Source organism: Botryllus schlosseri, chromosome 13 (genome assembly GCF_051294905.1).
Source record: "Botryllus schlosseri isolate E-star chromosome 13, Bs_hap1, whole genome shotgun sequence".
Classification (NCBI taxonomy): domain Eukaryota; kingdom Metazoa; phylum Chordata; class Ascidiacea; order Stolidobranchia; family Styelidae; genus Botryllus; species Botryllus schlosseri.
In genome coordinates, this window is record NC_137248.1 from 9,556,439 (window position 1) to 9,569,101 (window position 12,663).

General features: G+C 41.0%; 1 protein-coding gene across 1 annotated transcript in view; it reads right to left on the bottom strand.

Moving 5' to 3' along the window:
* Positions 1–4,573: 4,573 nt before the first annotated feature.
* Positions 4,574–12,663, bottom strand: part of LOC145454348 (low-density lipoprotein receptor-related protein 1-like) — a 62,065-nt gene continuing 53,975 nt past the window's right edge. Inside the window, exons 13-15 of the mRNA XM_080332348.1 lie at positions 6,824–6,983; positions 6,482–6,651; positions 4,574–5,061 (exon numbers count right to left, since the gene is read on the bottom strand). Coding sequence (XP_080188474.1) covers positions 4,871–5,061; positions 6,482–6,651; positions 6,824–6,983 — 521 coding nt within the window. The 3' untranslated portion in view covers positions 4,574–4,870. The remainder of the gene's footprint in view (positions 5,062–6,481; positions 6,652–6,823; positions 6,984–12,663) is intronic.

Below are 12,663 nucleotides of genomic sequence, written 5' to 3' on the forward strand. Positions count from 1 at the left end.
GTATCAATCCTTATGTTTACAGAATGGTAACTTTCGATATAACACCAGCGTTCGATTGTAAGAAATGAAGTCGCAACTATACGTTGATCAGACTTTCAAATCTCGTATACTCAAACATATTATGTTAATCTCAAGTCGCCTGCACCGAGTGGTAATTACTTTTGTCTTACAAAATATATCGAGTAATAATAACTTTGTCTTGCAGAATATACCGCGTAGTAATTCCTCTATCTTACAGAATAGTAACGACTTTTAAAGTTGAAAAATAAAGACGCGTCGTAGGGATATGAGTAAAACCGAACTTGTTATGGATTTTAGGTTTTAGTGATTGTATGGACTCGTGTATGCTTGGCTGTTTTTCATACTGATACTGTTTGAGTTGGTCGGGTAACGGATTTACTTGACAATGTTTTTGTGGTTGACTCTTTGAATAGCGTAAGATGGTAAGATGTCGAGACGTAATACTATTTCCGTACACTCGATTACAACAAAACATAACGCGCATTCAAATAAGCCGTAAGCTACAAGTGGATTTAAAACTTGATGCTGTTTTGTGGTTAACTCAAGTCAGTGGTCATGTTTGTGTTGATTTCGGGAATGATCATGACAAGTTGGTCGGGTGAATTAGCGTTAGTAACTATGACCTTACAGAGTTGCTGACATTCCAATATCTTTTACGCTGTAATATACGGATTTAATTGTGATAAATTATTTCTCAGTTATTGTTCAGACATTCAAATCTCGTATACTCAAAATATAATATGTTCAAGTCAAATCGTATATGTACCGAGTAGTAATTACTTTGTGTTATAGATTAGTAACGACCTTTACAATTGAATAAAAAAAGACCGATCATACGAATACGGCCAGGATGAATTAATTCAAATTTATGAGTTGCAGTGATATAATCAAGTAAGTGAAAACTAGATTTTTAACACTTTTTAATGTGGTGAATAATTCTTTTGAGTATGGTAAGATGTTAAAATGTCGCTTTGACAAACGGAAAGCCGGATCGTGAATAGAGTTGTAATGTTTCATTATTTGTTTCAAATCAACATGCGTATAATTTCGAAATGTGACTGGGTGAAAGTTGGTAGTCATGTTTGTCAATCTATTTCAATTCAGACTATGTCAAAGTCGAGATATTTCATTTTAGAATTTACCTAATTTACCTTTAGTACATCCCGCGAATGGATTCCGACGCCGCACTATAACATTTTTGATAATAAGGTCTCAAGGATTCTCAATCAACAATACCTGGATTTTTTTGGTAATGCTAGAGTTGGCAAATGCTAAGTTGCGTGTTTTTGTTAAGCGTTTGATTTCTCAGTATTAAATACAATTATTGTATGTGCATACTTGTGATTCTTGATTCTTGTTTAGTGAGTTGGTATTGATTCTATAGGCGTGAAACAGCGGCGTGGAATGTGTGAATAATTCGATGCGACTGAAGTTGGAGTCAGCAATATTCAGGTTACGTTCGAATCAACTGATCGCGGTAAATGGATTTCTCAAAGGCTTAGAGTTGTACCGGATCAACACATTCAAATACGAATCAACTTGAGCTGTGTAGTAAGTTTCATTTCAAGTTGACAAATTGACACAGTTCTTATCATACAACTAAAGTCAACCACGTTCCGAAGTGTCAAAACATATAGCGACCACCAGAAAGTGTCAAATTGTTGGTTAACGAATCACCGTCTGCGACGACTCTGTGACAAACTAGTTACGGAAATATTACCTTGTGAGCGATCGGCATGCATGTAACACCAAGTCGCGAAAGATGGCTATGTCCGAGACGTTATCTTGTCAGCGATCGCAGGGTTTGCAAACTATTTCACACCTATTTGGAGTGTTAGTATGTGAACGCGGCTATTGTTGGTATTGGAATCGCCGTCTACGCCGGCTGTGTGACAAACTAATTACTAAAATATTACTTGTGCGTGATTCCTGCCTCTGTAACACCAAACCGCGAGAGATGGCTGTCTGATGTGTTATCCTGTCAGCGCTCGTAGGATTTTACAAATATGTCACATCTTTTTGAAGTGATAGTATGTGAACGCGGCTATTGTTGGTAATCGAATCGCCGTCTACGCCGGCTCTGTGGTAAACTAATTACCAAGCGACTGATTCCTAGATTTAGCAAACTATTTCACACCCTTTTTGGTGAAAGTACGACATGTCGCCCGCAGTCTATAAACGATAGTACGAATCATCGCCGCGCCCATAAGAATAACGATATATCGAAGTCGCATTCACCGCAAACGTTGGGATTAACTCGAATCGGACATATATAATAATTTGAGGTATACACATTAACTAAGAGTCAATCACGTGACTCTTTACCATACCTGATACTTTTTCAACACCGGTCGAGAGATGCATATACCCGAAAGGGCGATTCATGACCGCACCCATAAGAACACATAGCGAATCACCAGAAATCTGCGACCACAAGACACAATAGCCGCATGCCACCGCCGCCATAAGACAAAAGAGCCGCTTGCCACCCCCGGTTTTCCAGCCGCTTGCGACCGCCGCCATAGGACATAAGAGCCGCTTGCCACCGCACCCATAAGACGCAATAGCCGCATGCCACCGCACCCATAAGAAATAAGAGCCGCATGCCACCCCCGGTTTTCCAGCCGCATGCGACCGCGCCCATAAGAAACAATGGCGATTCGCGACCGATCATACTAACAACTGACGGTTACAATTGAAACACCGAGTGGGTGGCGGATTACAGATCCTGGTCCGGAATCGCGAAAATCATGTTTACACTTTTGTTTTCGAAGCAACCCTAACTTTACATTTATGTTGGATGATTCCGAATTTATGATTTCAATATTGCATATTTTGGGATCGACTCCACTGCGCGACATCCGTGATTCGTTACGGTTCGTTGCGGACGTGCACAACTGCCAGAGATGAGCGGCTTCGAAATTTCTATGTCCTAATTCAATCGAAATCCGAACCTTCAAATCCAAATCCAAATCCAAATCCATAACTTTTTCATATTCAAGTCCATGTCCAATCCTAATCCGATTCCAAATGCAAATTCAGAAAAAATACCAATTTATGCAATGGAGGGATTCGAAAATTTTCTTTCACAACCAACGATTCACTTGATTCAAGATAACTTAGTAACCATAAGTACATTAATAACTGATCTGAATCAAGTTTGTCGCCATTCGCCACACGACATTTCAATCTCCCAGAAAATAGGTCAATCCAATCCAAATCCTAATCCGTTGTATAAAAAATGTCTAATCCAAATCCAATCCAAATCCGACGAAATATCACAAATCCTGTTTTTTCAAAACCTAATCCTAATCCATGCTCATCTCTGACAACTGCACACTCTCAGCAAAGCGAGTGTGTGATCACGCCCGAAAGGCGGTACACAACAGCGGAATCTAACTCAGAATTTCATCGCGAAAATAAATCCTACGTGTCTATACGTGCATACGTTGCTACCTTCCTACGTGCCAGGATCATCCGGGCTCTAAAATGTTGAGTTTGATTTTTACAGCGGTGTAAGTCAGAGGTAGGTTCTGAATTGGTGTGGCACTGGTGTTTATTCACTCCTGTATAGTATACGAGTGGTACACGGGGGCGAATGTGAATACACAGTCTTGCATACTTGTAATATGTATAGTATGATTGTGTAAATAATTAAAAAAAAACATGTAGCATGATCATGCGGATGATTTGCACCCGACATAGTTGGCGTACACGATATTGATTGGTTGGAACCTCGAAATCGTCGTCGGTTCAACAGTTATGGCACGTATTTTAGATGATTGGTGCGGAAGATATGTTCTGATGATGATGACCTCCCACTGTAAAAATGCTGCATTGCAATGTAGACCAGGTCAAACATATGTTTTAGTCCGGGCTCGGATGGCTTTTTCGAAAAAGGAGCCATATTTACCCTAATTTGCAATTGGCAATGACATTTCACTGTTATGTCACACTTAAATATCCGTGACGTCATGGCTATAACAAAATAATATTAATAAACATGTTTTAAACAAGGGCTCTGTTTTACACATGTTTGCTTTAAATCGATTTTAGTTTCAAATGCAACCCTATAGCGGAATACTATATAATACATCGGAGCTGGACCTATTTTTCGACAACTGGCTTCAACTCCGGTTTTGTTTCTCGCAGCGCTCCAGCTCCGTTGACTATACATTGCTCCGGCAAAAATCCCATTGCGAATGTCTTGGTGGCTTACTACTGGGCCATGGCCCTCTGTTGAAGAACCGCTTCCAACGAAATGATTGACATAACTGACTACGACTCATTTTCGTCGCCAAATCTATTCCATCTCAATATACGTTATTATAGTCTGTTATCGCATTGCAGTGGTTCCTTGTCTGATTAATCATACAATATCCCGGTAACAGATTTAAAAATCCCCCAATTACAATATTCCATCTTGTTCCGTATTCAATAGAGAATTGACCGACAAGTATTTCTTCTGACGTCTGATATATCACAAGTCACAACATATATGCTATATCATGAATGCGCTGCTGCAATTAGACCACAGGAATGAAACTTCATATTGAAACCAAACATACCCATGAACAATTTATTAACTATGTGCTACTAAAATTTTAGTAGACAACAGTAGCCTAAATGATTTTGCGTATTTACTAGGTTTACTGTAAACAAAGATGTAACAATAATGACTCAAAGTTCGGAGATTTGAGTTCGCAATCATTTTAATTGTATACATTGCATTTTGCAGCTACCAATATTTCCATGTTGCTTACTTATTAACTGATTCTTGGATTAAAATGATGAAGCCATCAAATCACATTCATATCCGATTGAAGCAAATCCTCTACTCGCACTGGGATTAACCGAAATTAAATTCGTATGTGTCAAAGCAGACCATTAAAACGCTGAACGCTATACTGCTAGGTACGCCCCCCGCTACACTCTTGTAGTATTGTGACGTGCAATAATCTGCTCCCGTTCTGATAGCCGCAGTCGTTGTAGCCGCTGTTGTCATTGCCCGTTGTCTGCTTCTTGAGTCACAAATAGGGCCTGTAATACAACAAAGTCATATGTACATTGTACATTTACAGCATCAGTTAAACATGATGTTTCAAGTATTATTTATAAGCTCCCGGGGCTGAAACCCAGCGTTGGCGAAGCTCATGCAAATTACAATTGGAGGGATTACAAAGCTACCGTGGAGTCGTGATCTACCCACAGCATTGTCATGAAGAGCAATGAAATATAGGGTCCAAATCCTATACAGTGTAGTAGCGTCGACGAAATTTTTATTGATTTTTGGCACTTTTGCTTAATAAGATAATAATTTGCTTAATTTGATAATAAGACTGGTCTTCGTCAGCGCCACGATCATGGCCAGGATATGGGATTTGTTTGTTTTTGGGGTATTCATGGTGTTTGTCGACTACTATGGTCACATACACCAGGCCGATATTCTTCTTATTTTCCGTAACTGCCGACTTATAGCACGGCCCACCTCTAGGCTTTTGTAAGACACCGCTGATGCGGATGAAGTGGCGAGGAGGAGCCTAGGTAAACCTCCAACACTTAGGTATCGAAATTCAGAAGTCGACCTCGGTCGCACTCGAACCCGCACCCGTTGGTGTTGCAGCCGCGGATTACACCACTGCGCTATCTCGCCACATAGGATAAGGGATAAAACGTGATCATGCTGAGTTATACCCGTGCTTAGTACAGTAGAGTCGTGATACAAATTCTTCACGGACTCTAAACTATCTTCTAAGATATACTGGACAGCCCCACAATACCGGGTGGCCGGCGCATCACCGAGAAAATATCTCGTGACAAAAGCGAGAAAGGAAAGACGAAAAGGCGTTACCTTTCGAAAAAGACGATTCAAATCGGGATTCTTGCTAATTTCGAAGAATGAGTTCGACAATGTAGTATCTTATCAATCTTGCTAAATGTATCTACATCTATTTGTCCATCTACGAATGTAGTCAGCTTCAGTTAGCAAGCTCAAGGGTGACTATCCAGATTTTGAATGAAATCATCGTGGTGCGATCATATTTGCGAACGGCCCAATTGCAATAATCTGATATCGTTGCGGGTTGGCGAACTATTATGTACACCGCTTTGCCGTTCAAGTATTTTACAAGTACAGTGGCTGAAATTAGCATTTTGTTTGACATCACGTGAAGTCAGAGGTTTGTGTTCATAGCGAACTTTTATTTGCATATTGAAAATAAGGTTTAAAATTGTAATATACCTGCCGGATCGGCAGGAAAGTCATCGCGGACTGGCGGTTGAGAACCACTGATGTGGACCACTTTGTCGCTCAATTATTTCACGGGTAGTGTTTGAAATTAGCATTGCGGCATCACGTGAAGTCAGAGGTTCGTGTTCATAGCGAACTTTTATTCAACTTCATCTTCGCACAAATTTGAGCCTGTCAAGGGTTCGCACCATCCCTACAACGTAAGCTTACGTAGGTATTTTTCATAGTATGTTTCGCTGTAGAAATCCATGGCAGTTGGAAAGTGCACTTGATTTCCCCCATATCTTTCCATCGACGATGCTCCTCTTTTCCAGTTGAAACGGAAGATTGCGTCATTTTCATCGTCTGCAATGTAGGCGTAGCCGTCCACGACAGCGATGCTAAATTGGAATTAATACATTTGAAAAAAATCCAGGATAATTTCGCATTATTAATTCACTGTAAATCGAGAATATTCGGAGTTGGAAAATAGGAATCATGGTTGAGTTACAGAATTCAAAATAGTGATCATCGAAACACAGCATAGCCCAAGAAGAATAAGGATTGATTCACCCGACAAGCTCAACATCCTTGTTCTTCATGTACGGCTTCAATTCTGTTCGTCTGTATCCTCCGTGATTGGGCGAAGTACTTGGAATTGATGTCTCCAAATCTTTCAACGGAATCGAGTAGACCACACCTTCGTATACAGTCAGCACATGCAGAGTGTAGCCTGTGAATAATGGAATGTACTCCTTCGTTTCGTGAAATGGTCAACGCTAAAAACTAAAAATGGTATGAGCCATTATTTGCCAATATGCGGTTTTCGTGTCGTATAATCTAGCACAGGGTTCTCAAACTCAAATTTGCTCGCGGGCTTATTTTCTCGTTTTTAATGACACCGCGGGCCGCATCATCAATGATAGGCATATTCAATGTCTTTCCAAGTAGGCAAGTAGGTTTCATTTCACAGGACCTTTGAGAATGACATTGCACAACCATCGTAAAAATGTAATTTACTATGTCGCTATTCACACCTGGTATAAAAGAAATCATGTTTTAACATTTTTGAATAGAATTATTGTTGTTTTATCTTTCCACGCGGGCCGCGTGTTTGTGACCCGCGATATCTAGTGGTTGCATTCAAAACAAAACGTGTTTTGACGCAACTTGTCTATAATATGCACGGGATTTGTCGTGAGCGCCATGTTTTATGTGTTTGTTGGTCACGCTCTATCCGTGTAGACTAGCACTCAGAAATAAGAAGACTTACTAATGAAATTGAATTGAATCTTTGCCAACGAGGAACTATTAATAAAATTGATGAACCCGAAGACGTACCAAAAAGATTTGACGATGATGAATACCCTTCGCTGTTTTGGTGCGGATAGTGTCTACAACAGAGGTCTCAAACTCAAATGTGCTCGCGGGCCAATTTCCTATTTTTGATGGCGCCGCGGGCCGCACCACCAATAATAGGGGAATTCGATGTATTTCAAAGTAGGCCTTATTCTCGGGTTTCGAGCATAGGTCTGCTCCTGATAACTAGGCTATATTGACATGTCATTACGGAAGTCAAATAGAATCAGCGTTTCATTTTACCTTCGAATGTTGGAACAGATCAATAACAACTTGAACATAATGGATCTGTACAATAACAATAGAAATGTGCAATCGCCGAAGAATCCGTTCGTTACAGCTGTGAAGCGTAGGCTACGACTAGTTAATACTCGCCACATTAAATTGGCGACAATAACATATATAAATATACCCAAGATGACACGGGACGTAACCAACTATATCAAAGGGGCAACATAATGCCAATGTCGGTTGCCATACCTATATGCTTAGATATCTAAATATGCTACGCAACGCAAGCTACGGCCTTTTGATATTTTACTATTTCTCCTACCAGTTTGATAGTGTGTTCATACTGTCCTATATGGTGTGGACACAAGCAAATCTCACGGGCCCAGTGGTGGCTTTTGGGGAGGGCGAGGTGGGCGGTCGCCCGGGGCCCCCCTGGTCGAATCCCGCCCCCATATTTGGATGATGCGCTTTTTCAAGGATAATAACAAATAAACATGGAAATCCGTGTACCAAGCAAGAATATGATTCCCTACAGATGTGTCAATCATCATCAATCTCTGCATTTGTTAGAAAAGTCCCGTATCCCGATAATCATGACGTCTCTGCATGCGGTAGAATTACTTAGATTTGGTGTAGTCTATCCTTGCACACATGCAATAATAGACATGGCCGAATCCAGCACCTGACCGAACCTTACCGTGGTGAAAGATAGATAAGAATAAGAGATGCGAAAGGGGGGTCTGGGGGCGGAGACCCCCAGAAGTTACGGTTATATGCTTATAGGGCCCCCCGGTAAGTCTCAATGGCCAATACGCTTGCATCTTGCAGTGCTCCTTGCCTGCTCCCAGACGTCATTGCAGCATCACAATACCAAACTCACATACAATGCAACATTCGAGGCTTATTTTGGGGAGTTCCAGGACCACAAACAGAATAAATTTATATTTTCGCAATCATTACCGCGGTAGCTTTCGATTGATACCCGTTTTTATAAAATTCAGGCTAATGCAAGACAAGCCGGACAAAAATTACCGTCAAATTGCCTTCGACCAAATGTAAAGTGTGACGTACACCAATTTCACTAAGCCGTGAGATTTGCTTGTGTCCACACCATATAGGACACCATGGTTTGTTGCGTCCGTGGTTGACCAAGTCACGGCATTCCGAGTCACAAAATTCCTTCTCTGATTGTAACGTTTGACGTGACGAGTACGAGTAAAGGCCTCTGCACACTGAGCTCGCGACCCGATAAAACGAGAGAATCGCGCCTGTCTGCGACTGGACCATGCAGACCGGAGTCGCCGGCAACTCGCAACATGCCGTCTGCGACAGGGTTGCGCAACTCCGCGACAAAGTTGAAAATTTTCAACTTTGTCGCGAGTTGCGAGCGACTGGTCAGCAGTTACTGATCGTTAGCTCTACGTCACCGCAATAGTTTGTCCGAGTATTGCGTGTTTTGGCATCTATAATTGTTTCCTCATTGAATTTAGACTGATTTGAGGCCGTTTTAAAACTTGAAGCTTAACTGCAAGACCGCATTCTACTGTAAGCAGTACCGGTACTTGGTAATTACCAAAGGCCAACCAGCTCCGGCAGTACCGATACCGCGAAATTCTCAGTCATTGTATGTCTACAGTTGGATTTATTATATATATACCTTGTCTGGTTCATTTTAACCTGTACAGTGTAAATTGGTTGGAAACTGGGTTAAGCAGGTACATATAATCGTGGTATGTCATGGGTTCACTGATGTATATTTCAGATACCGGTACATCTCAGTACACGACGTCTGAAAATCTTTTTGTTGACTAGGTAGCAGCAGTGTAACTCTTGATGTTAGATTTCATCTATTCTCCTCTTTATCAGACTTCGGTACGAATTGTAGTGGCTAATATTATAAATCAGAAATGGACTATGCATCATTATGGAGAATGAATCAACCAGGCCTACGGATCAGTTTCCATGCTTGATACCTGAGGGCGAATCGAAGATTGAGCAGGAAAGAATCCCAGAGTTATATTTGAATATTGTTAAGACTTGATTCATTTACAATAAAATTATAATTAGGGCTGGGCACAATGATTCGAGTACTCGAATCTGAATCGAGTATTAATTTTATTGATTCGAGTCGAGTAGTAAAATACGATTTTTTCGAGTACTGAAATTATACGCTCCTCACCACTCAAAGATAATTTACCAACGAGAAATATAGTTATGATACTAATTTTCACTGTTGAAGCCCTGAAACCTTGATTGGCGGTATCGCAGCACACGAAACATACAATACAAAGCTACGAAGGGTACTGGACGTAGCACATTTCTGAAGTCATGATTATCCAACAACATTGTTATCAAATGGAATGAAATCGGTGTGGTCGAAAAAATAGCAAAGTATGTTTATGTGATGGATAACAGGCATTATATTCTTTGCGATGGCAAAAAAGGTACATATTAGAACTTTGGGATATTGCGTTGTGGTGTGACGTCATGATGAGTGATACTCGATTACTCGACTCGACTCGAAGCATATTACGTGATTCAGAATCGAATCACTCAGGTACTCGATTTTGCCCAGCCCTAATTATAATGCATTTGAATGTTGTTCTCTATCATATCGAGAAATTAATGTATGAGTGCTTGACAGTTGATGCAGTCACTGAGGCAGTGGAATACAGAAAGGCTTGGTGTCTGTAGCATAATAGGCTACAGCTAGAAATTTGGATCGGCAACCGGAAATAGCGCCTTTAACTGGGTCACCCAGATTATGCGTTTTCAGCATTGAAATATGATATTGGTTCGTTAATGGAAAAGTGTGTGCATATAAGACGTCATCTTATTCATTGACAAACCCATGTATACCCATCGAAATATTCATTTTATCAGGAGCTTTGCAATGTGTATCCATTGCGAGACTTCGGACAGAACGCGCAAGAGCTGTAGTTGCCGCTTGTGGGCACTGCCGGGACCAGTGTGCATTGCTTCGCGACTTACGACTCGCAACTCGCAACGCGCAACTCGCGATGTTGCGTCGCGAGGTCAGTGTGCAGAGGCCTTAATTCTACAGAGGGTCGCGCCAAGTCCAAATCACAATTTTCAGTCACGAATCATCAACGGGTCATGTTTTACCATATTAAACAAGTAATGTCACGTAATAGTTGATCTTCCACTGAGTGGTAACTGAGTGGAAACTGATGTATTAGTGAAGTTTGAGTAGTTTCAGGCTTCTGGAATAGTTTTAGAGCGAATTTTAAGTTCTCAAAATTTGGTAGTAAAATATTGTCAAATACTTCGAAATCCAAAATGCCGTCGCGGGCCGCACAAAATGGTCTTGCGGGCCGCATGCGGCCCACGGGCCGCGTGTTTGAGACCTCTGGTCTACAACCACCTTAAGAGGGGACGATTTTGCAACTAGCCTCCACCGTGTTGAAGGAATACTTATTTATGGATAACATTGACGAGTCTGCGGGGAAGGTCTAACAATTGTTGTTCCACGCAACCGAGTATGCCGTGGACTCCTCTCACTTATTTTGTCAAGTGCAAATACATGTCATCAATACCAGAACCCCCTTCGAATATTCCATGTCGTGCACAAGCGTGAACACTGTATTGTACAATTTCAAATGTTCTTTTTCGTCAATAGAAAATCATGGCTAAAAATAAAAATACCAAAAAAGATATTAACAAGGGAATCGTTTGTTCAAAATTGCTGTTGATTTTTTTAAATGCAGCCCTACGCATAACACTTCATTTATGTTTTGGTCGTTGCGTCTAAAATCTTGGATGTATATCGAGATATAACATTCTATTATATATTTAGCGGACAGTCAGGAAAGTTGTTAGGGAGTGGCACCGGTCGGCAAACAATTGGTTGAGAGCCACTGGTCTAGGGTGCATCAATTTAGGCTTGTCCAAACTTTTGGCGAAAATATTTTATAATGGATTATAATATTGTACTCGATTTATACGGCGGTATAAGTCAGAGAAAGGTTCTGGTATCGTGTGTCACGGGTTTATGTATTTAAACTCGTATACCAGGGGTGGTACATGGGTGGAAATACACACTCTATTCGTTCATGGTGCACAATAGGTCACTTTCTTGCGTTCTATTGTTCGAGACTACCCCTGAGACACGGTCAAATGTTAACGCAAATACGATACATACGAATCTGTACGATTGGGGTGTTGACTACAGCTGTAACACTTGTTTAAGGATTGATATCAGTAGCAAGTATAGAAATCCGTTTACACTGTGCTCAATATCAATGTAGCAATGCTCAGTCGTCGAATACACTGTCCGGCCTGACCTCAACCATCAAGCTTATGCTCCCTTGAAAGTCCTCGTCGAAAGCGTTGATAAAGAGCCGGACGATAACGACTTTATGGGATTATTATAGCATTTGATTGCTTCAGTTAATACATTTGGTGACGCCTAAAAAGTAGGCATAGATTTCGGCATTGTGGCATAATGTAGCCTGAGTCGGTCGCTAGTTATCGTGTACAATACATTAATTTATCACTTCACTGAAATGTAGGGTTAGAATAACAATATGAGGTCACGTGACGTCATGAAGTTCACGTCCGCGTTCGCGTTCTCACACAGCCTTCTGAAAGTTCGTGTTCGCACGAACCTGAACATTTCAGGGGTTTGCACCATCCCTATTGACAGTCACTGGACCAAACGTAAACAAGTTACTAATAAGACACGAGATGAAAATCTCCACAGCGGGTACTATTGAGCTGTGAGCCTCACAATCTCTTGACAATTTCTAGTGTTACATTATAGTCCTGTCATAATCTTGGGTACTTGAGGACCGTAGTGTCCA